This window comes from Crocodylus porosus, unplaced genomic scaffold, assembly GCF_001723895.1.
Source record: "Crocodylus porosus isolate Cpor-Errol unplaced genomic scaffold, CroPor_comp1, whole genome shotgun sequence".
Lineage (NCBI taxonomy): Eukaryota > Metazoa > Chordata > Crocodylia > Crocodylidae > Crocodylus > Crocodylus porosus.
This window is the reverse complement of record NW_017728926.1, coordinates 19,269,206-19,294,055: the sequence shown is the minus strand read 5'-3', so window position 1 is coordinate 19,294,055 and position 24,850 is coordinate 19,269,206. Positions and strand designations below refer to the sequence as shown.

The window sequence follows — 24,850 nt, the reverse complement described above, 5'->3', positions numbered from 1 at the left end:
CTGCCTCCGTGCTCTCAAGAAGGGAGTTTCCCATCTTATAAGTGTGCTGCTGGTTACTACTGCCCAAGTGCAGCACCCTGCACTTGCCATTATTGAAATGCATTCTGTTTTTGTTAGCCCACCCCTGTAACCTATCCAGGTCTTGCTACAGTCTTTCCCTCCCTGCTAGCATGCTCACCTCACCCCAAATTTTGGTATCATCAGCAAATTTAAAAGGTTGCTTTTCACCCTGTCGTCCAAGTTGCTGATAAAGAAATTGAACAGCGCAGGCCCAAGGACCGAGCCCTGGGGGACTCCGCTGCCCACTTCTCCCCAGGTCGAATATGACCTGTCCACCCCCACCCTCTGAGTCCGACCCTTGAGCCAATCTGCAATCCATCTGAGTGTAGGCATCAATGCCACAGTCGCCTAATTTTTTAATGAGGATGGGGTGGGACACAGTGTCAAAGGCCTTGCTGAAGTCAAGAAAGACTACGTCCATGGCGACACCTGCATCCAATGCTTTTGTAACCTGGTCATAAAAGGCAATCAGGTTGGTCTGACATGACCTGCCCCTAATGAAACCATGCTGGTTGCCCTTGAGCATCATCCCTGAGTCCGGCCCATTGCAGATGTGCTCCATGATGATCTCAAAGAGTTTGCATAGGATTGAGGTAAGACTGACGGGCCTATAGTTGCCCGGGTCCTCCCTCCTCCCTTTTTTAAAGATGCGGACCACGTTGGCTATCTTCCAATCATCTGGCACCTGGTCCAAGCACCACAAGCGCTCATAAAGCCATGCCAAAGGCCCTGCAATAACCCCAGCTAGCTCCCTCAACACCCTGGGGTGGAGAGCATCTGGACCTGCTGTTTTGAACACGTCCAGCCCCTCCAGAAGCTCTCTAACCCGGTCCTCCCTGACCTGAGGTCTGGAAGCGTTCCCCTCGAGTCTGTCTTGCATAACGGTGGGGAAGTCCCGGTCCATGCACAAGAAAACAGAGGTGAAGAATTGGTTAAAGAGGTCTGCTTTCTCCTCTGGCACAACCACCAGATTGCCCAGAGGATCTTGCAGGGGCCCCACATTTCCTGGTGTTTTCTTCATCCTGACTATATATTTGAAAAAGGACTTTTTGTTATCTTTGATTTTGGACGCAAGTCCTAGCTCTGTGTCCGCCTTAGCTTTCTTGACAGCCCCCCTACAGGCCCGAGCAGAGGAGGTATACTCCTCTGTGGAGATGGCACCCCCCCTTCCACCGGTTGTACACCGCCTTTGTGGCAATCAGACATTCCCGTACACCCTTGGTGAGCCAGGGGGGCTTTTAGGCACTCCTGCCCCGCTTGCTTTTTGTTGGGATGGTCAACCCTTGGGCCCTGAGTATTGTCTCCTTAAGGAACGACCACTCATCTTGGGCATAGCCACAGCTCTCTTCTCTCCATGATTAGTTCTAAAGGTGGGCCTCGAAAGAATGGGCAGGGAGCAACCACAATGAAGTGCTCTTCCGTCTCTGGATGACTGACTGCCTGAGCTGTCAGAAAATTCCTGAGCTGGTTGAATGGGTCGCCTTTGAAGACTGCAGTCAGAGTTCCATGATGTAAGATAATTGTAGTAGGCCCATGTCTCTGGAGTCCCTTAGTTAAGCATCACTTCTGTCCGAGGCTACCAGGTGAGGTTGCTTTGGCAGATTTGCCCTTGGTCCAAAACTCAGTGGAATGAATCTGAATTGGAGTATATGGTGTGAAATGAGACTGATTCCAGGGAGTCTTTGTCACATCTTTGTTATTCCACCTTGCTGTAGGTAGGACAGAAAAAATGTCTCTTGGGTTAGAGCCCCCTATCTGCACTGGGACTTCCTGTCTGCACCAGGCGTGTTTTAAAGGTCCTGTGCTACTATTGGTAAGAGGGTCACCTTGATGACCACAGTGACTATCACTTCTTTCCCAGAAGTTTGTTAGGCTGTGTGCTATACCTGATTGGTAGTCATCCTACACAGCTGACTTCCTTCCTGCAGAGCTGTGTGAATGTGGAATGTAAAGTACTTCAGGATCCTCTGCCAAATGAGGTTCATATGAACATAGGTGATTTGCATTGGTTTGCCTGGAGAACAGATCTGGAGCCCTAGCAAGAGAGGAAGAAGAGCCCATTCCACTGGTGGAAAAGGCCAGGCCAGGCATCCCCGAAGTTTAAGAGGACTGAGACCACTGCCACCAAGAGGAAGCAACAAGTGCTGTACTGGTGGTCGGTGACTCCCTTCTGTGGGAAAGAGGCATCCATCTGCTGGCATGACCTGTTGTCTCAGGAGGTCTGCTGCTTACCCAGATCTGAGATATCGCAGAAAGATTACCAAGACTCATTCCACCCTCTGACTACTACTAGAGGTACACTGATACATTGGTCTGATATCGGATTGGCACTGATATAAGAAAATCAGCTGTATCAGAAATCAGCCTAATATGGCCAATAAATGGCCCGTGCATGCGCACAGCTGCGGCACAGCACGTAGGTGGTGAGGAGCACATCCTGGCAGCTTTTAGAGCTGTGTGCAGCTGATAAGTCTGTTGTGGTAGATGTGGAGGGGGGAGGGAAGGGGTGTCGTTGGGGCAGATCAAGGCCCCTGTGGTGAGGGAGAAGGTGGGGTGGGGCAGGCACTGCCCAGCCAGTGTGGGACAGGGTGGAGGATGGAGCCGTGGATCATCTGGGTGGGGCAGCTCCCACTATTGCACGCACCTTGGGAGGGCACATGGGGGGCATGTGCCCCCCAGATCTGTGCAGGGTGGGCTGCAGCTGCAGGCTGGGAGGAAGGGTTGGGAGGCCTATAGCAAATTTTGGGGTGGCTGCATTCCGTTCTCCAAGTATGTAGAAAACACTTTAAGTTGTATCTGTGTCCTAATCGCTGATTCACCGAATTGGCATCGAATCTTCAGATCCCAATTCAGCCAAATCTAATTGGGGCAGTGATCTGAATCAACGAATTGAATCGCTGTCCCTGATTCGGGCAAAATCTGAATCTAATAGGGCTCACTTCACACACTCGTAGTGAACACATGTTGCAGATCAATGCATGGCTGCACAGCTGGTGTCACCAGCAGGGCTTAGGCTTCTTCAACCACAGGACGTTGTTCCAAGGAGAAGGATTGCTAGAAAGAGGTGGGATCCACCTGATGAAGTGAGAGGACATCTTCCCAGACAGGCTTCCTAACCTAGTGAGGAGGGCTTTGAGCTAGGTTTGCTGGGGTATGGAGACAAAAGTCCTGAGATAAGTGGGGGGGGGCAGATGATCTGAAAGACACACAAGGAGGAGGTGACAGTAGGGGAAGCCTTCTCATTCTTCCTGAGAAAGTAGGGCAATTGGCTAGCTACCTCAGATATCTATCCATGAATGCACAGAACCTGGGAAATGAGCAGGAAGAACTGGAAGTCCTTGCATAGTCACAGAACTATGATGTGATTAGCAGGGAAGAAGAGGAGGGGTTTCTGTTTCATGTTGGTGCATACAAAGATGAAGTCTCTAGCATGCTGCAGTGGAGTCTGCAAGGCGAAAAAGGGACAAGTGGAAAACAGGAAATGCCACTTAATAGATCCCATTCCAGTGCCATTCTGCAGATGTTTTGGCCATCTGGCTCTGTATTAGTGAGTGTTGTACATTTGAGGAAATGTTGCATCAAATCCTCATAAAGCCATTAATGAATAGGCACAGATTGCAAAGAATGTGTGCCTGTTCAGATAACATTTGCTTCTGAGTGCCACCATTGCGCCCAAGATGAAGCCTTTGCAGCCCACAGGGCATTAAACTAATTTTCCCTAGTGTCCATATCCACATACTTCCTGCTTCCAAAGGTGTGGACTTGTCCAATGCCTGGCCCTGCCTTAAACACACTCCCTGACTGTGTATAATGCCACTCTGCTTTGCCTTTACAGTTTTTTGTTTTGGGTGTTCATTGTATTTGAACTCTGCCCAGGGCTTTGGGACTGCTTTGGAAGTGTGGGTGGAACAAGGCTTTCCACAGTTTTTAAGGAACCAGCACTTTTTTTGGTAGAAAAACCAGTATTAGGCCAGGTTTAGAGTCACAATGTCATATGTGTTTCTTCTTCTGTATGGAGGAACATAATGATGTCTCTCCTTGGGAAGGGTGAACCAATCTTCCCCTTCCAGGACTGCTTGAAGCTTTTGTGGCCTACTGCAACATAATGTAAAGCCACGTGGACCCACCTCATGTGCCAGAGCTGGTTTGGGAAAATACTGCAGCATGTTAGTTTTCCCACCTGCTGCATGTACCTGACTAGTCCTCCTTCCCTACATTATTTCTCCGTGGCAGTGGCCAGGATTTGAGTTGTGAATTAACAGTGTGCCTTTCTCTCTATAGCTTCCTTGTTTTCCTTCCTCTTGCATTGTCAGTTTAATTCAGTTACTGAGAGGTTCCTGTTATGGAATTTGTCAAGTGATTTAATGTCTGCACAGCTCCTGGCTATCCAAAATAAAGCTTAATTTTAGTAGAGATGTGGATGTACCCATCAAAGTATCCATCCGTATGCATAACTCTTAGGCTTGAAACAAAGTGCTTGCTGCCTGCCTGTCTCAAACAGCTTTCCTGAAATTCATAGCTAACAGTATACACTTTTTATTTCTTAGTGCTGAGGCTAGCCTCTAACCAGTGGAGTCTAGGGATTAAAGAATCTTGTCATCTTTCAAAGCACTATATTTTTGTACCAGTGTTGTGGCTCATTATTTGCAACAAGGAGTAAAGTTTGTCTACTCTGGAGGACTGACCTCTGAATAGGAGACAGAAAACTGGAGACAGGGGCACAGAACAGTAGCAGATCTTGTCTTGACCTCTGTTAAATCTACCTTTTAGAAGATCACTTGCGGCTGGACACATGATATAAATGGGTTGTTTTCAGGCTTTTAGTACGTTCAGGTTGGTAATGTGCTCTTAAGCAGTTTACTTAAAGCAGTAGTTTCCAAACTGGGCTCCACAGCAGTCAGCAGGGTTCTGCAAAGAGATTGGGGCAGTGCACCTCTATTACCAGGTTGGGTCGCCTGGCTCCGCATCAGGCTTCAAGATAAGGATAGGAATAGGGGTAAGGGTTCCATAGCAGAAGTGATTCAAAAGGGTACTGTTTCTTTAGGAAGGTTGCAAACCACTCCCTTAAAGAAACTTATCGTTGTGCTGTGTGATTGGGAGCACCCAGCACAATGTGGGTATTTATAACAGGAAAGTGGAAATCTGTAGTTTGGGGCCTTGTTTATTTGATTGGGTGCTGCTAATCTTAGAATACCACATTGACTTAGGCTACTTAGGAATGCTTTTTCTTTGAGTTGGTGTGTTCCCTTTCCTCCTTCAGTGAAAACAAGTTGTTTTTCATTCTAATGCAGTGGATTTATCTGCACTCTAAGCTACCTGCTTTGGATTTTTTTTTCTTGTTTCACCTTTGCTTACCTTAAGGATATTTGCTTTTCTGCCGATGTTGTGCTGTTTTTGCCCTCCTTTCCCTTTCCCTTTTATCCTTGGTTCCCTTACGATGCTGTAGGATTTGATATTCCCCTTTTCTGACCTCAATCACTTATCTGTCTGTTTCTTTGCATGTCAAAAAGCAAGTTAATATGTGAAGACTCAGAGGAAAACAGGCTTAAAAATGAAAGAGTTTATTACAGAAATGGAAAACTTTTGAAATTAAAATATATATATAATGTCCATTGCATAGACTTTGCAGGTTTGCATAGAATGCTTTTCTAATTTACAGTATGAATAGTCAACATGTACATAAGGCATTTCACAGGAATCTTCAGTCTCCTGTTTCATACAAGACAGACATTTTAAATTGGGCTCAAGCCCTCTTCAAAAAAAAACTGAGTAAAAGTAGATTTATTAACTATAATCATCTTTTTTTCATTCAAGCAACAGTGCAGCTGCAGGAAGAATCTTTTAACAATTATTTTCAAATGCCTTTGTGTAAGAAGACAACACACAGTTTTATTCAAAGCAAAACCTTTAAGCAGTGCTTGAAAAAGCACTCTGAACAAACTTTGAAACTCTTGGGCATGATGCCAGCCCAGTGAGTGAGGACTTATTTTTTCATTTTTCCTGGCACTTGAGGATTCCAGTAGAGCTTTTCTCATAAATGTATTGGTTTGAATTTTTATTACAGTCATATAAGGAGAAGCATATTTAATACATTTCCCTTCCTCCTCCAGTACATGGACAGCTTGTCCCAATTTGCTTGTAGGCATTTATGGAGCATGTCTCTCAAAAGCAGTGGGACAGAGACCTGAAACTGAGGGAACAATCTTATGCTTGTGAACCGTAAGGCAGAGTGTTAAATACTAGCCTCTCTACACTATTTGAGTTCTTTGTAAACGAAAAGGGAAAATTAACAGTAGCTAAAAATTAAGGTTTGAGTATCATAAAATAGAGAATCAATGGAGCCATGCTTCAAATTCAGCTTGGCTTTGCAGTGACAACCCAAGTCAGTCGAGATGCCTTCTGGTATGTTGTGGTGTCCACGGGATGCTTTGTTGTATTAGAGTCTCACATACTCTATCCCTTGTTTACTAGCATTTCAGATGAACATTAAAAGAACCTTCTCCCCTTGCTGTTCGGGAATAATGTAAGTGGTAAGCTTCTCACCATGTTTATTCCCTGTTCACTTTGAGCCTTTCTGCCATTGTGATGAAGGAGGCCACTATTTTGGTCTTTGTGCTAGAAACAAAATAAAGGTGCAGCTGGGAATCTATTTGTTAAAGCCCACAGAATGGCATATAAGCATCCTGAAGGACCTTCTAGTATTCCTACTGGATACCTGTATCCTCGAGAGCTGCCCCATATCTGTATCCCGCAAAGCAGGTAGGGCAGGCCCCTCCCAGGCTGTGCTCTCTGGGACTACTTTCTTGCATTGGATCCTTCCTGTGCCAGGAAAGTGGGGGTAAAACTCTAGGACAGAACAAATATGATCTTCCAATGCCCAGATTTTCAACTTGATTTTTCCTGTGTGGGGAGAATGGACCCAGTAACTGGAGGCACGTTTTATGAGTTATTTCTAAGCTAGTAATTGCTTAACACTTTAAAACACATCTCTCTCTCTCTCTCTCGGACTTGGTAGAAACTGTCTCCCTTGACAAGACTGCATCCACCCTTAGTAAACGTAGGCATTACAGAGATGGTAAGAAGGAGGTAAAAGCTTTCTTCCTAGAGATCTCTGAGTGGTCAAATGCTACAGCAGCTCAGCTAGTCCCAATGCTAGTGTATCCACAATATTGTTCCTGAAGGTGCTGCTAGTACAGGAGGTCCCAATCCTAACCTTTGAAGGGAAGCGCCATAACATGAGAGAACTTGGCTTGGGGAAAAATGTGCCTGCCTTCTCTCCTGTGGCTACTTCAATATTATCATGTAATGTGTAGTCACTATATAGCCCTGTCATTAGCGCACCTTGTAGATGAAGTAAACCATTTCTGTGGAGTGTTTGACAATGTCAGGCTCTTCCTCTTCTAGGCAGTGGGGTTGCTGTGGCTGTACAATGAAGTGGTTCCCTTTAGGGCTTGAAATCTTCTGCCCGTATCTTCATCTCAACCCTCTTCAGGGAGTAGGTTGAGCCATACCAGCCATACCAAGTGATGCCATCCATGTTCTTGGTGTGTTCCCCCTTGCGGTAGTAAACCCCATTCAGGTTGGAGTCTGTACAGCAGTTGTACCAATATCCGCCTTTCAGGAAACAGATGAATTGAGTCATTGCCAGTTTTTAAGCAGTGTATGACATTGTTATAGGCTTTTAATATGTATTACTGTCCTTCCCCAAGGAGTAAGGGAGGGCTAGTGTGCAGACATTACTTGGATATGTGTATACACACACACTATAGAGCTTAATAAAAAAAATGCAGATAATTTAATCTGTCACTGATTGCAGTTACCTCTGTGATAGCCAGGTAGATAGCTGATGCATAGTACACTGACCAACAGTGTAGACAGGTAAAATATTGGTTGAGAACACCAGAGCAAATGCTGATATGTACAAAAAACACAACTGAATCGCTCTAAAGTAAATACTGAGCAGACCAGGTTTTAATTGTTAAATTGCCCAGATTAGTGCACACTCCAAAAATGGTCATTGGTTCAGTGAAAGAGCGTTCAAATGCTAATGACTTAAAATGATCAATGAGCCTCACTCCAACCATGATGGCACCTCTGAGTAGCACAGAGCAGTTTGTTGGGACGTGGGCAGAGAAGGAGGTTGCCTTACCTTTGCGGAACTTGGCACAGTCATCCACACACTTGTCATTGTCCTTGTCCTTGGTGCTGAAGGCTGTGTTGTTGTGGTACCTGAGGGAGTCGCGCCCCGTGGTGCCCGTATAGTTCCCCAGGAAGAGGCGGTAGCTATTATATTCATTGCTCAGGGTGAAGTGGTTGTATTGTGCATAGCGGATGTTGCCTTCCCAATCCTGCCCCAAGGGGTGAACAGGAAATAGCTTCCATTAGAAAATGTCCTAAGCCAGGTTTGCAAGCAAATGTATGTATGCAAGTCTCCTCTGTGCCCTACAACAGAGCAGCTGGATTTGCAGTGGTAACTTCAGTCTGTTAGCATGAAGGTGAGAGGTCAGATTCCTGGAACCCCTCTGACAAGGCAAACAGCATCTGTCACTTAGCACAGCAGTCCGCCTAGCAACCACAGCATCTTGCCTGCTAGTCTGGTCTGCAGTGTTATTAAGGGTGGTACACAGGAATCTGGTGTGCTTTCCTTGCATCCATCACCTTGTCCTGTTGCTGTAGTTGGCCTTTACTCTTCATTTTGTGTGTTGTTTTTTGGGTGTGTTGTTTTCCCTCCCTCAAGCAGTGGCTTTTTTATTGTAAGAAAGCCCCAGGATCTTCTGTTTCCTTTGTAAGCACAGGTCTGTGGGGCTGCAGTAACAACTGCCATACCTCCAACTGGAAACTAGCATTAATGAACTGCATAGGAGGCTGCTCCTGGGGAGTGCAGTGCTTCCCCTCCTCCCTGTGTGCCAGGTGTGCTGCCCCAACAAGTGCCCCAAAATCCAAAATAACTCTTGCTGGGCATCCCTGCAGATTAAGTCCTTGGAAAGTGCTCAGCAGCTTTATCCCTCTATATCTTGGATTACTACCACTATACTTCAGTGGCTGGAAAAATTCACTCAAGGGTCCTCTAATGCAGCATTTCTCAACCTGTGGGTCAGGACCCAAAAGTGGATCACAAGAATATACAAAAAGTTCATGAGCAAACTTTGTAAAAATGGGTCAAACTTTAAAAATGGGTTCTCCTTTAAAGGAGAGAAATGTGGGAAACCGTGGCTTTCCTAGCCTGCAAAAGAAGAGTTCCAGTTTGCGAGGGGCTGCTTGCACACACCTCTGCCCCACATACTGGGAGGGCTGGGGCTGGATGTTGGGGGCAGCAGGTCAGGAGTAAGGGGCACTGGGTCAGGACTGGCCACTGATGTTTACAAGTGAGTCCTGGTACAAAAAAGGTTGAGAAGCACTGTTCTAGAGCATGCAGCTCCTCCCAAAATGCATTCTCAAGTTGCAAAAGGAGATGCTGTTGTATTGACTCTGCAGTAGAGGATATTGCACTTCCATGTCCCTGATGCTCTTACCCAGTCCGCCTTGCATCACTGCCTACCACTTAGGTGCGCGAGTCCTTTGACCCGCCACAGCTGCTAGGACGTCATTTGTTTACCAAAGAGCTTGTCACTGCTGTGACCAAAAACTTGCCCATTACCTCCAGTTCCACGCGGAGCACAGTCGGGCGCTTGGAGAGCCGATAGATATGTTCATTACCCAGCCAGAAGTCTCCCCGGATGTTGCCAAACCCCTCTTTGTACTGCTTCCAGTCCCGATTAAATGAAATCAGACCAACTTTGCGCCTCTGGATGACAGTCCAGCCACCGCCATCTGTCTCCATGTCACAGTACACCTGGAGTAGGACAAGATGCAATGCTCACTAATCAGCAGGGTTTCTAAGGTCCGTTTCCAGTTCCACAAGACAAGACCCTCCACAGTAACCCCCCCTCCTCCCCCACGTTAAGGGAGTTGACTTATTTGCTGACAGTCATGAATGACTGATCTTCTCAGCACCTTTTCCCCCCTCTCCATCCCTTTCCCCCAAAACCTTCCAATGCAAGTTCCTGATCTAAGAGATGAGACAGGACTTAACAGATGCAATGTGTGGTGTCCCTGTTTTCTGTTTTAAAAATTTGACTTTGAGATAAGGGTAGATTGTGGAGGAGATTATATAAACACATGGCTTGCATGCATGGCATCCTCACCTCCAGTTCAGGGCTCCCCAGGAATTCATCAGGGGGCAACTTGTAAACCCCAGAGATTCTGTAATTCCTCTGGTAAAGGGAGGAGCAGTCGTAGACGGCATCTGCATAAATTAAAGGTAAGAAGTAAGGGAGAATTCTCTTTCATTGCTGAAAGTCAATGAAACAAATGGCCCAGATACATAGTCTGTTAAATCTGATATTTCTGACTGAGTGGGCAAAGAGATGGGGTTTATTAGGCTCTGGAGTAAATTGCAAAACACCATTACTGGACATGGTGCTAAAATAAACAGGTACTGCAGTTTATTTTTTGTGCACTTAATAATCTGAATTTTCTACTCTATGGATGAAGAGTTCATCCTTCCTGTAGCTTTTTAGCTCATTTGCCTAATGCGGTCACTAAAATTCTAATTCTCAGGAATAGAATTTACTGTCCCTCCACCTCTGGCTTTTTGCCATGAAAAAATACAGTGAACTGGTTTTGCGGGTTTGATCGGGAAGGCAGTGTTAGTGGTCTGGTTTTTTCTGGGTTGTGGGGTGCTGTGAAAGCAGCATGCTTGTCACCCATGGGCAAAGAAATGCCAGTCACTTAAAAGACACATCTCTGATCTATTCAGGAGCAAAGCAGGTGGGACTCCCAGGTGCTACTGGCTCAGAGTCCTGATGGTGGGATCTTGAAGGAGACCAAAATGGGGAGCTCCCTAATGCTCTAACATTCATCTAGGGGCTTCATTCATTGTAGAAGAGCATCTATTGTCTCTTAGCTTGATAATTTGACCTTTTGCTGAAGCATACAAAGCTCCAGGCTTCACAGGCATCTCTCATTTGGTTTAGAAATGCCACCATGTTTGAATAAATGGTATTGATGGGAGAAGCCATATTTTCTGTCCCTGCAAACGGACAGTGCTTTTCTGAAAACATGCTGCCAGCTACCATTCTGTAGCTGGGTATAATGACCGAGTTTGAATGGGGCATGTTGTACAGCAATCTTTGTATCTCAGTGAGCAATGGAGATCATGGCATGTTGACCAGTTGGCCTTAGGATCCCCTTTCCCTCTGCCCAGGAGTCTGTTAAAGACTGCTGATTTGTTGAGCTGTTTTTACAGAAAGGGAAAAAAAACTAGTTGAAGTGAAGATTTATCCTGCTGACAGCTCTCTGTGTATTGCAGGGTGAATGACTTTCACCTGGCAGTATGAAACTCTGAATTCCCTGCATCTGGTTGCTGAAGTCCCTAGTTGGCTGGCTCTTCTCCTGTGTGCCGAGTTATTTTATGAAACCACATTGCGGCTTTCCTCTGCCCTAATGAGACTCATTACAGTAAAACCTTTGTTTGTTTGAGATTTAAAACCAACAAAGCTTCTCCTTTTTTCCTTAACCAAAGTGCTGATAGGCTTAGATTTATTTTCCCCTTGCAAAAGGAATTGAATAAAGGTGTTCAGCAAATCCCTCCATCCTGCACAATAGTGGTTTTTGTAAGGAAATGTTAAACTACTTGGAATGGTTTTCCTCTCCATCCCAAGGCTTTTGTGCCGGGAATTTTTCAACAACATCAGGCCTAATGAACTAAATCGTTAAAAAAGACAGAAAAAGGCTGGACCATGGATCATATCTGCATTCTGTCATCTTTCATTCAGGCCTGGGCAACTGTGATGCACTTTGAAATTCTCTACCGAGGAATGGAAGTACTTGAAGTTATTGAAGTGTGTTGGAATGAGAAATATCAGAGAGAGTGCATCTTGCATCATCTAACACCTTGGATCTCTGAGAGCTATTGCATACATTTAGTCTGGCACAAAGTCTCCAGTATTGGCTGGAAAGTTCCCCTAATTTTTTTTTTTTTTACCAACCTTTGGTCGCCTACCAGCATTCTGGACAATGAAGGGAGTCTTATTGCCAGAGGCTTTCCTCAAACAAGCTGACTGCCTCTGTTCAGCTTAGGATCTTAGTACTCAGAAAAGCAAGGAGAAAAGATGCATTAAACTGAGTCCCGCCTTGTGGAGTTTCAGGACTGATTCTGCCCTTCCAACCCTTGGATGAGAGCATATCTGACAACTGGATTTTTGTCTTTCTTGTAAAAGAGCCTGGGAGGCTTTTTCCCTACTTTTTGTCTGCAGAAGTGCCCTGGGCAGACTGGTTTTGAGCATGCATGGTTACCAGCTGCCTTAGTAGGACATGCCAGCCTTAAGAGCTGCCAGATAATTTGATTTGTGCATTAAGAGGTGTCTGTGGGAGCTGGGAAACTCCCTCCTTACCAGCTGAAGTCTGGGTGACTGTCTGTGCCGCCTGGAGCTGCATGATGCCCATCTGGCTGTTCATTTCAGAGTACTTGCTCTCCACATCAGTGAGCCGGGACTCCAGCCTCTTGGTGATTTCTTCCAGCTTCATTGCCTGCATGACCACGTTCACCCAGTCACCTTCCTGCTTCTTGTTCAGCTCCCCCATCATAGCGCTCATGTTGGCAATCTGCAGCTTGAGCTCCTTAACCTCATTGCAACAGCCAGTCATTTTGACCTGGGCATTGCTGTTAACTGTTCTCCTCTTGGGAGGCTTCTGCAGCCATGCAGGGTAGATGGCCAAGAACACAGTGAGAATGCAGAGCCATGCCAGCTGGGCAGTGACTTTGGCTGGCATTTTGCACTCCCAGCAGCAAGGAACTTCCAGCTGCTTTCAGACAAAGTCAGCTGCGGATGGCTGGAGTGCAGTGGGCCCAGGTATGAAACTTTCTTAGTGCTGCAGCAAATGGGTATCTGAAGTCTGCTTCTCTCCTTGTCTGTCTCTTTTTCTCTCTGTCTGTCTCTCAATGAAATGAATGTCCCAAAGCTGGAGTCTCAAGGGCTGTTTGGGTGTTGTTTTATTTTCCTCCAGCCTTTTCCTCTAGCAGTTTGTGCTCTCTGGAAACCTCTCACACAGCATCTTAAATATCTTTCTCCCCTGTTTACCTCCACCCCTCTGCAGCCCTACGCAGTACTCTAGCCCCTCCCAGCTCATCTGCTCATATCAGGTGCTTACCAAGTGAAATCAATGCAGGCTTAAGCCAAGAAAGGAGTGGGGGTGGCTGGAGATTTCCCTCCACTCAGCTCTGCCACCTCAGGGTGGGGGACAGTTCTAGGAAGTTGTGAGCGTTTCCAGTAAGCTTACTGGATTGTAGCCTTTTGGTGACTAACTCTAGCACGTTGGTAAACAGAAGAGCATCCAAAGTCCAGGATGGAAGGGCTGTCCAAGCTGGATGATCTTGTAAGAGCTTGAGCAAGGTGACCCCAAGGGGAATACTTCACGTACCAGTCCAATTAAAGCATTCCCCATGAGCCAAGTATCCTGTGTATTCATTTTGCCTTGCTTTGATACAGAGCTTATTTTAGCCATTCAGCAGCTAATCCAGAGGATCCATTGCATCTGGACTAGGCATTTCTTAGACTCTAGAGGTGCTCCCTTCAGAGAGATGCTCACAAGGGAACAGGATGGAGGTTTACCGAAGTGTTGAGAAGATAAATCACATGCCGCTGCTTCCCCACCTGCAGAAGATAGGGACAAAGGGTCAGTCGGCAGTGCCAAAAGGCAGCCCCTCTTTTAAAAATGACAAAAAGATTCCCCTTCTCCCCCCATCCCCTTTTTTTGCACAATACACGGTCAGTCTGGCAAAAACTTCAGGATTGTGGCAAGCAGGATCTTAACAGGGTTGGAGGTGCAGGAATGACACTTGATGGGATAATTGGAACCTTCCAAGTTATGTAAACCAGAAGATTTCAAACTAAATCTTATAAATCCTCTCGGGTTCAGAGCAGTAAGCCAGGCATTGGCTAGTGAGATTAGGGGCTTTCAGCAGCCTCTTGCATTTCTCCTGAGCAGTTTGAAGGCTCCTCCAGCTCCGTTCAGTCCCACGGTAGAAACAAAGCCAACAGTGATGGTGCAGCCTGTGGACATAGGTGACTGACGGTAGCTCTCAGTTCCCAGGAAGCAGATTATGCTGAAATTGTCCAATAGAGGGATTTTTATGCCTCCCTCCAAAGCTTTGAGTAGTGATCAGTGAGAGAGGCATGGTATCGGATTGAGCGCACGTCTGATCCCATCGGATTGCTCCCTTGGTAAAAAGTCATGGACGTCTGTTTCAATAAAAATCAATCTGCTGCGCCTGGTATGAAGAAAATGTGAACAGCACAACTGAACCATGTTGCCCCAGGTGGAATTTTTTTGTAGTCTAAAAAGGAAGTAGACTGCATGTCAATAAACTTTGCTACCCTGGTGCATCTTGGAAGTGTGGAAATGGAATTGGCACCGGTACTCCGTTTCTCTTCTGCTCCCCAGTTTTGTTATACTTATTGCTGGAGACTTCAGCGCTAGGGGCTGATTGCCTTTCCAACTGGCCTAGTCACTTTTCAGCAGGACAGCAGCAATGGCCCAGCAAGTTGAAGGGGAGCAGGAAGGTGAAAGTGCCAAAACATTTGCAGAGATGGAGTGAGGTGCTGGATACTGGTGAGGGGAGAGCACAGGTGATCAAAAACACTGAACAAAGAGCATGGGCATCTCTGGATTTCATCCTGGCTGCTCCTCCTGTGCAGTGTGCTTTAGTGACGCCCCTGCCAAGTAAGACACAAGCAGGCAAGAAGGCTCCTACATGTTTCTGATGACCTGAGATGCCGCCAAACTCTTTCAATCAGAAGTGACAGTCATCGTTTGCTGGAAGTGCTAAAGCCCCCTCTATTTATGGCAGAGCAGTTGTTGCCGCTTCACTTGTTTTTCTCCTGTAGGCATTTCAAGAGCAAAATTGCTTTTTATGCCTCAGTCCAGCATGTGCTACCACACACAGACCAGAAGCCTGACCTGGTTTTGCTCTTGATCCTGTCTGAGCCCCCTTCTAGCCAGCACTTCTGCTTTTACCAGGGGGCAAATTCTTCTCATTTGCCAGTGACAAGAAATATGTTATGAGTCACAATTGAAGACTGAGAATGGAATGAGCTGAAGGCTTTTTTTTTTTTTTTTTGGTACCCTCTTTCCTTTCCTCAAAACTCACCTTCCCATTATTTCCCCTGTCCTGCTACTTAGAAGGATGTGGGGCCAGCCTTTTCTCTGACCGGTTTTAAGTGTAGCTGTTCCTAGCAGAGATCTAGCAGAATTTCCCAGATCTCTGTGTAACCCAAAGTTGCGCTTGCTTTTGTTTGTCTGGGGTCTGGCATCCCAGCCATGCTCTAGGCTAACCTTCCCAGTCCCCTTTCCCTGGTAGTAGGATGGTGGTATAATACATTTCCAGAAGACAGCAGATCCCTTTCCATGTCAGATAGCAAAACTGCTAGGATGTTAGTCACAGCTGGGTCTAATTTTGGGGGTAGCCAGCATGGGGCCATTCTCTGTACAGACCACATGTTGGTGTTATCTAATTGGAAGTGCATGTTAATGTAATCTAATTAGAAGCAGGTACCTCTTATACCTGGAGGGCTGGATTTAAGAGGGATGTGCTGAAATGCTGCAGCTCTCTGGGGAGCTATTCCAGCAGGTGTGCAGGTTCAAAGGGGGTGAAGATCAGAATGAATTCAGTGCCCTAGGGCTGTTTATTTGGCAGCCACTCACTGCAGAGCACCTTCCTTGCAGCTGGTAAGTGCTTTCAGAGACCTGCCTTGCTAGGGTTGCCTGTGAGATTGAAGAAACTGCTGAAAACTTCAACACTGCTGGCAATTTTCAGGAAATCTGCCCAGAGAAGAAATCTTGTGGGGGACTTTTAATTGGATTTCTCCCCCCTTCCCCCCACGATGTGTAAAAAAGCATCCATGTATCTAGCTCAGAGGTGGGCAAAATGTGGCCCGCGGGCCGGATGCAGCCCGCCAGGCCATTCTATCTGACCTGTGGGGCCCCTAAAAAATTTAGAGAATGAATATTTATCTGCCCCTGGCTGCCTGTCATGCCTCCCTCTGGCTTGCCAAAACTCAGTAAACGGCCCTCCACCCAAAATAATTGCCCACCCCGATCTAGCTGAAGTGTTGGAAATATTCAGAATGTTCTTCTTTAATGCATCTGTTTGCAACCAGCTGTCTAATATTACTTCCTAATTTCTTCTTATTAAAGCCAAACAGAATTGCTGATAGGGCAACTTGTTTGGTTATAGAAGCAATAATAGAGAATCTAGCTAATATCCAAAGACAAGTATATAACTGTTGTCTTTGCTGACATCAAAAAATGTAATGTGAGAATTATTTAGGGCAATGCATCCTTATTCTCCATATTTGTGTTGGGGAAGTGTCTTGAGCTGACAGTAGAATGAGGACATACGTTTCTTTAGAATTTTTGTTGCTGGAGCCAGTAACTATATTCCATTACCGTGGCTGCAAAAATAAATAGGTATTATAGGAATGCAATTTCCAAGAATAAAGTAATAGGTACATGGAAAGTCTCGGTGCCTATTGTATGTTTAATTACTAAACTATGTAAGGAAAAATGTAGCAAATGAGAAGCAAGTTGCTGATACTGTAATTGTTAAAATAGTGTCTGATATTAATGTTGCCTCTGCTACAGCCTTTTTTGTATATGGGGCGCCAGAGTCTTGAGGTCTCTGGTCTTGCCTCCCTGCCCCAAATGTTTCTCCCTTATTATTTTTCTTACCTGTCTTTTATGGGCAAGGCAAAGGGAGAGCTACTACTGCATGAGCAGTGGGAATAGGCATTTTACTGGTATGGTTTTCATTGCCTGTCCCTATGGTCCATGTGCAGGCTTTGCTATCAGTATTGGGAATCTGGCCTGCCTGAATGCCCAGCAATGATTTGATGAGCCCTCACTGCAGATACGAAGGGGTCTTGATCCTGACCACTGAACAGATGGTCACCACAGAGCTGACTGAAAATGCCTTTGGCTGACACTGATTCTTTTTCCAAATTAATTTGCTTCCATCCTAGGAATATTTTTAATGGCTTGATGGAAATGTACTGCATTGTGTGTTTTATATGTCAGTGCGAGGTGGTGGGTGTTAAGTATGTGGACTCAAAGATGCTTGAAATCACTAAACTGGGGAAACAGAGCAGCAAAGGCAACTGCCTTTGCCCAAAAGTTCTGTTCCTCAAAGGGATCTGCAAGCCAGCAGGGCCCTCAGCTTCACCTTCCAGGAACAAGCTCCCAGCCTCTTTGTACAGGGGAAAATCACCTTGGGTTAGATGAGGGAAACTTTCAAAATGACAGGCAAGAAAGCTTGCCAGGGGTAGAGAAAAAAGAAGAGTTCTCATCCCCTTTTGATTCTTCCATTGTGTTTTTACATCTGAGCATCTGCTTACATGCAGAAACATGGCTTTTCTCTGAAACTTTCTGGCTGACGTGAGATAGCGAGCATGTGCTCCCTCGCTGAGGGAGGTTTGGTTTGCAGCCTCCTGAAAGATGCATTAAAACAAAGCTAATTGTATTGTGAGAAGACGGGAGAATCCAGTCTGCTTTTTGCTTGCTTACTGTTCTCAAATGTTTAATAAACTTTGATTGGCAGACAATATTGCTAGTGACTCTCAGAGAGCAGGAAGAACTGGAAAGCTCCCAAGGATATGTAAGGAAGAGATTATGTAAGGAAGAGATTACTTCTATTAAATATTAGACATAGAGGAAAATGTACGCTGGGGACAGAAGAGCCCTTCATCAAAATTATTCCTGCTGATAGAAACAGCTGTCTCGATATCATTTGTCTTCATGTTCCCAACCCTTGCCTGATTCCTTTTTGAAAACACAAGTTGTTTTCTCATTCACTGCTTGTTTCCTGAATTCATAGATCTAACATGATATGATCCAACAGACCTAACATAGACGTAGCATAACATGAATTCATAGACCTCTAACCTTCCATCCAGGAAGAGCACACACCAACTGCAGATGCTTCCTCAGTCTGATGAAGAGTATGTATACCCAAAAGCTTGCTAAGAAGAATTTTTCCAACTATTTGAGTTGGTCTAATAAAATATATCAGATTTACCCAAAGAACCTTGTCTGCCTATGTCCTTAGACCAACACAGCTACAACCTATACCCCTGTAGACCTAACATTACACTCTTACTACTTTTTAAGTTCTATAAACACTCTCACCAAAGATTTGAAGTATTTTGTCCTTGGTCATTAGGGCAGCATGTTCATTAGGAGTCACTTTTTGTGCCTGCTGCTCTTTGTCTTCAAAATAGTTCTCTCATCACAAGATTGCTACCATCTTCCAATACCTGTCTTTCCACCACATGAAAATCTAAAGAAAGCCTCTTAAAATTGCAGCCTGATTAAGCAGGACTGGAGTTTGCCCAGTAATGACCAAGTCTCAAACATTAATGAGTCTGAATTGTGTTTTTTCAAAATGCATCAAGATGTGTCATTTTTGGTTTTGGTTTGGTTTTTTGCATAGCTTTGGATGCCTAACTCATTTCCTTAACCAACATTACCTGCTCTCTTGAAGGGTTCTGTACTCTCATCATAGAGAGCAAATGCACCCTTTAATAGCTTTTGTCCTTGGCATCAGCTTTTGTTTCCTTCTCTGCTACATGTGTTATGGATGTATCAAAATCATTGTCAGTTATGTTGATGGAAATCAGTATTGCAAGCTGATTAGTTTCCACTTATACAAGAAAACTACAGTGGGATTTACTTCTGCTTGGGATTACTGCATACAATCACTGTGGGAATTGCAGAAATTCATGCATTATTTAATTCTGTTAAAACTCCTCTATGATTATGAATTGGGTACTTGTGCTACTGTTGTGGGCTGTCATTGAATTGTGTGCGTCAAGACAGGGGTATCTGAAGAACTGGAAAAATCTCCTGCTGCCCTCTGTGTCTCTGTCTGACTTTGATCTCCCCCATTGTTGCTCACAATAGAGTAGACAATGTAGCTGACTCCTTACTCTGTATGAAAGTTTTATTTATGGCATTTTTAAGATATACTTAAGGATGTTAGTTATGCTTTCATTTTGAGATGAGCAATTGACAACTCTTTCTTTTTTTGTGGTTTTCCTTGGGAAGAAAAAGCTGCTGTCAAAGAATAAAATGTCAAGTGTGTAGTTTCAAAGTCTTATGAAAACAAATGTAATTTCAGTGTAGGAGTTAAAAGATGATGAATTGCATCACATGTTGATTCTCAGCTAAACTGATTTAATACATATTTTGGAAGCAAAATGGCACATGCAATGCAAGGAAAATTAGGGGGGGCGGAAGAAATGGGTTTTTGTTCAGAGGCTCTGGGTTTGAAGCTGAATATCCGGTACATGCTGGAAACCAGGGTATTGCTAACAGAGTTTATCTGTAGCATGAGCAAACTGGTACAAGATTTCTGCATATTTTGTTAGGTTTAGTTTCCAGGGTTGGTTTGTAATCAGCTCAAAGTTCAGAAGTCATGGGTATGAAACCCATTGTTCTCCCCCCCCCCCCCAAGTTATTGAGTGCATCCTGGAGTATGCAAGTATATAGGCAATTAGTGCCACCTTGCCTTTGTCTGTGCTACAGAAAACAGTGTCCGTTTAGTCTTTTAGCTCAGTCCACTAACTCCTGTAAGAATTAAACTGCCTGTTCTTCACTATGACTGCAATATGGGGGAAAAAGCATAGTTGGACAGTGCTGAAAGGGACCTCAAGAGTTCATCTAGGCTATCTACTTGCCAGAAACATGATTAAGTACATCTAGATTATTCCTAACAGTCCAACCTGTTCTTACAAAACTCCATTGAGAATAGCTTGTCTCAGGTTCTATGCCTATCATAAAAAATCTTTTTCTAATATCAAGCCTAACTCATGTTTGCTACAAATTAAGTGGAGTGCTTCTCCTTATCCCCACTGGACCCTAGAGATAATCAATAAATATCCTCTTTATAGTAATCTTAATAGTGAGTATCTTGAGCTAAGAACCTCTTGTTGTGCCATACGACACTTGGTAATAGCAGGATTAACTGACACGCTTTGTGTTGGGATGGACTGGCAAAGCTAAGGAGCTATTGCTTCACCTTTCTATCCTGAAAGATTTTGATGATGAGCTTTGTCCAGAAACAGAGAGAAAATATCCATCTGATCCAAAGCCATAAAATTGCTGTGAATCCCAATAATAACACTGTAACTAAAATCTCCAGCAGCTCTGCTGGACTGGAACATGAGTCCCTTGGGCTTCTGTTAGTGCCTGGCTGCTTCTATGTAGTGCTGTTCATTTTCTGTCCAGTCTCTGACAGTGATAACTGGAAAACAGTTCTGTAATTCTTTAAGAATTTACAAAATGTGAGAAGATTGTGCCTGAACAACCAATTAATGGCAAGTACCACAGGCCTCACTGAAGATAGGCAAGAGCAATAACTTCCAGAAACTTGGTGGAGGGAGCATGGCATGGCATTTTAATCCTAAACAGATGTTGTAAGGGTGTTGCTATGGCTTTAGAAGTACTATAGCTGCTTTTAATGTTACTCACTGGCTTCCAGGAAAAGCACCTAGTCTGTCCCTCCCTGCTAACTCATAAGAACACTCATATGCAAAGAGGTGTGGGTCTGTTTTTAAATAACTCTTTTTCCTTTTGAAAACACATTCCAGGCAGCTGGAGTAATACAGATTTCAGGAACTGCTACCATGTCTCCAATAATTGGTGAGGGAGAAGAGGAATCTGACAGATGAGAAAAGGCAGAAATCTCATCTAAGACATTTTTTAAAAAAGAGGAGGAGGAAAAAACTCCTACACCCAGAGTCGAGCAAAAGACGGCAGAACCTCATTAATCTACACCTACAAATGTTCTCTGCTTGCCAATGTAAGATTTAATAGGCAGGTTCCTGCAGTGATTACCAACACTTCATTACTCTTAAGAAACAAGCTAGTGAATGCTCTGCAGTGTTATGCATTGCTGAAAATTTGACTATATCTGTCACATAGACAAAGCACACTTTGATGCATGAGGCTTGTTTTCTAAGGATTTTACTCTGTTACGGACCTGAAGGGAAAGACAGTGCCAGCGATAAGTCCATTTCTCTAACCATGCAGCGTCTTTCCTGCCATATATAAACATTCTTACAGAATACTAATGCTCAGCATTCAGTAACTCTCCCTGAGCATCCCGGTTGTTAATGTGAGTTTTTCCTGGCTAGTCAGAGGTTGTTGTGGTTATAAAACATGTTCACGCTTAAGGGCACCTTTGAAGCCTTTAAGTGAAAGGAAGTAAAGGGTTAAATCAGTGGCAGTTCTAGAAGCTATTCCCTAAAGAGAAATAGTGGAAATATGTAGGGGGGCATATCTGCTCTCATTTATTTCATAGCTGACACAGGCACCTTTGTGCTTTCCTCCATGCTACCCACTGATGTGTCAGATTTCTTTACTGAACTTCCCTGCCAGTAGCAAGCATATTGTTTCTCTTCTCAAAACCCACCTCGGCCCTCATTTGTAAAACAAAATTGGGCAATTTATGACAGTTGGGTTGGGGACAGATAGAGATAGGTGGCAGTCCTGTCTACATTATATTTATACATTAAAATTTTCCATCTCTATATAAAATGTATCAGTTCCATTTTCGTGAGTCATTCCTCTTAATTTGTAATCTCTTTGGACAGGTTTGCCTGTTCTCATGTCTGTACAGCACCTGACACAGTAGGTACCACCTCTTGGACACTCTTATATAGCTAGTATTTTCCAAAAACCCCTGGTGGGATCTGTCACACCAGCACTGGCACACTTGTTCTCCCCAAGACAAAGATGCTGCACTTTCCCCACTTCTCAACAAACCTGGATTCAGTGAAATCCAGGGCACCATCTGAATCCATTGTGCCTTTCCCCCAACAATCCCATCTCCTTCCTATATGTCTGTCAAGCCATCGAGTGGTCCCTTTTTGCTTGTTTAGCAGGTTTATATCCTCCATCATCCTCTGGTCCCTCAGCCTTGCCTCTGCCCTCTCCACTGTACTGGGAGATCCTCTTTTGCCACAGTCTCCTTATTCCCTTTCTTTCCCTGATTAAAGTTGCAGGAGCTGTTTGGCATGCTTAGCTTTCCTGACTTCTGCTGCTTTTGATGCTATCCTTAAGATCCTATCTTCTGAGGCTTCTGTGACTACCCTTTCCCTTGTTCTCTTCCAACTCTTTGGCCATCTTACAGGATTGCTCTGTCCTCCTTTTATGATGCCAGCATGTGATTCCAGTCATCTGGTCCTGCTGCAGGCCACAAAATGGTGGAAAAGCGATGATGAGCTAAGTTTACAGTGCCTAGACTGAACAGCTGTTGGGGAAGTAGATCACTATGAAATGAGATCCTTTCCCAGACTATCATGTGTACGCAAAAACTTGGCCGTCTCCCGTTCCCCTGCTCTTCGGAAGTTTCTTACTATTGTCTCTTTAGCTGGGGTCCAATTCTTTGATTGTGTTTGCACATTCCCCAAGCACAATATGGCTTTAATCCTAGTAGGGACCACTCTCCAGTAAGAAATAATCATCTGATCCATGCTTCCCTTGGGATTATTCCAAGGACATTTCACAAAGTGATACTTCTGGCCTGTTTTAACTAATTCCCACAAGTGATCTATACTTGGTATGTCCTCTCTGTTCCTGTACTATTCATTTGTGGTCCCTTTTTTTTCCCTTGCCCTTCAAAATAGTTGAAGATATTTTTCTGGAAGCCAGTCCTTTCGTTCCATAGCTACTTGTCCATACCTTTATTTTTACAGATTTAAGAGGGCAAGACCGAACTATTGCAAATAATAAAAATGTTGTCAGTCACACAAGTACAAATTTTAATATGAAGTGTTGCTGATTGGTTTTGGGGGAATTCTCATGTCTCACTGAAAATGACCTTGATTTTAAAACATTCCAAGCAATGAAATCTTATGCAGGATGGATAGATGGAGTTTGAGGTTACAGTAGGGGGGAATGTCATCGTGTCACAACCACTTTACTTTAAAAAGACATATACCCTCTGTTTTAAAAACAAAAAAGAATCCGTAAGTGTTCTGCATGCGTGACCTCTCATTCTAATAACTGGTTTGAGTTTGCTTCATTCCTAACAATCATGGGCCGCCAGTACCAGTAATTGGGTTACCACAACAGAGCTGTTCACTGCAAGGTTTCTCCATTACAGCGCTTCATCCTGTACCATCTTCCAGTACCCAAAGCAAGGTCCCACTTGGATGATCTGTACTGGAACCCTTTTGAGGAAAAGGTCAGAAAAGTCACCTGTCTATTACTGGCAAAAATGGTCTTACAGTGTAAACTTCCAGAGCCTCCCTGGTGAACAAACATCAAGGGGTCATCGGGACTGTGCCCAGCTTGAACCTTGTCTAATGGAAGGGCCAGAATATTAATCACAAAACAGAAATATCCCTGACTGATGTTTGCATTGTAAGTCCTTTATGAAATGAAAGTCACATCCCCCATCCCTTTTCTCCTCCAAAATTTAATGGCAAACCGTACCTTTGTGAATCTTCTCCGGGTCGAGATCGTTTCATTCTGCTTCAAACAGCAAAGGAAAAGAGAACGCAAGTGAGTGTACCAGGCAGCATCAGCAAAGGAGTTAAGCTAATTGCTGAAAAATAAAAGATAATGGTCAATTTGTCAGAAGGCATTGACAAGAAAGATAAAGTTGGAAGTAATTAACTGTCTGACAGTCTGGAAGTGATGCGTCTGCCAATGGCACTCTCAATCATCAGGCTATGAAATGTGACAGCCCTTTATCACTTTTATGAGGCAGCACGGACTAGCTCTCACTGGGGAAATGTAGAGGTGGTGTGTTCTTTGACTCTCCAAGAAGATACGGGATGTCTTATTTGTTAGGTCTCTTGGAAGTATAGTCACTTGTGTAGTCTTAACCCTCCAATGTCTGATTCTACTCAGTGCATTTTGAGATCATCTTTATTAAGCAAGCGAGCTTTGTACCGAGTCCAGCATGCATCTTAAGTATTAAATAGTTAAAGGTATTCAGGAAGTTTGGTCTGTCTTAATAGGCTGGGAAGTTTTGGAGTGAGATGAGCTCCTACCTGCCTTGCACAGACATTTCATGCTTCTGTACTTGTCTTTAAACCAAACACCCAAAGTAATTTGGAGCTCTTGAATCTATATGCTTTATAGCACTCCTGTCGAGCAGGATAATTATCACTATCGTGATTTTACAGATAGTTGAATTGTGCCATGGCCAGATTAGAAGCTAGTGATTTAACCCCCCCCAGTGTCCTGTTCCTTGTTTAGATTAAGAGCTGTATTATGAATATGCCTCATATATGGAGGGTAACACCCTAAATTGGACAGACCTTTACAACACAAGTGGATATTAATTACTAACTAGCTATTAGGAAGCACCCAGAATTCAGTGATAAAATATAATTGAACGCTTTAGAGCTGATTGCAGTGGATTTATGCTTTGATTATGGGCTTCTTCCCTGATAGTGTTTGTGCACAAATTTGTGGCACTAATATGGTTTCCAGGGGAAAACAACTGCAGATAGATTCATAGATGCTAGGGTCAAAAAGGACCTCAATGGGTCATCGTGTCCGACTCCCCTGCCAGCGGCAGGAAAAAGTGTTGGGGTCACGTGACCCCAGCCAGGTACTTGTCCAGTCTCTTCTTGAAGACCCCAAAGGTAAGGGAGAGCACTACTTCTCTTGGACACCCAGTTCAGATTCTGGCAACCCTAACGGTGAAGAAGTTCTTTCTGATGTCCAACATCAATCT

At 44.4% G+C, this 24,850-nt stretch overlaps 2 protein-coding genes and 1 long non-coding RNA gene across 7 annotated transcripts in view; 1 reads left to right on the top strand and 2 right to left on the bottom strand.

Annotated features, from left to right (window-relative positions):
- Positions 1 to 24,850, top strand: part of MTOR (mechanistic target of rapamycin) — a 102,933-nt gene that overhangs the window by 36,410 nt on the left and 41,673 nt on the right. The gene's annotated exons all lie outside the window — the stretch shown is intronic.
- Positions 5,606 to 16,068, bottom strand: ANGPTL7 (angiopoietin like 7). Its single transcript, XM_019541690.1, has 5 exons — positions 12,495 to 16,068; positions 10,245 to 10,345; positions 9,698 to 9,892; positions 8,210 to 8,408; positions 5,606 to 7,674 (listed from the first exon to the last, which is right to left on the bottom strand). The coding sequence occupies exons 1-5, from the start codon at positions 12,871 to 12,873 to the stop codon at positions 7,505 to 7,507; spliced, it is 1,044 nt and encodes a 347-aa protein (XP_019397235.1). The 5' UTR covers positions 12,874 to 16,068; the 3' UTR covers positions 5,606 to 7,504.
- Positions 5,606 to 24,786, bottom strand: LOC109314477. The gene is made up of 3 exons (XR_002102297.1): positions 24,776 to 24,786; positions 19,659 to 19,669; positions 5,606 to 7,061 (listed from the first exon to the last, which is right to left on the bottom strand). It is a non-coding gene; the product is annotated as an uncharacterized LOC109314477 (long non-coding RNA).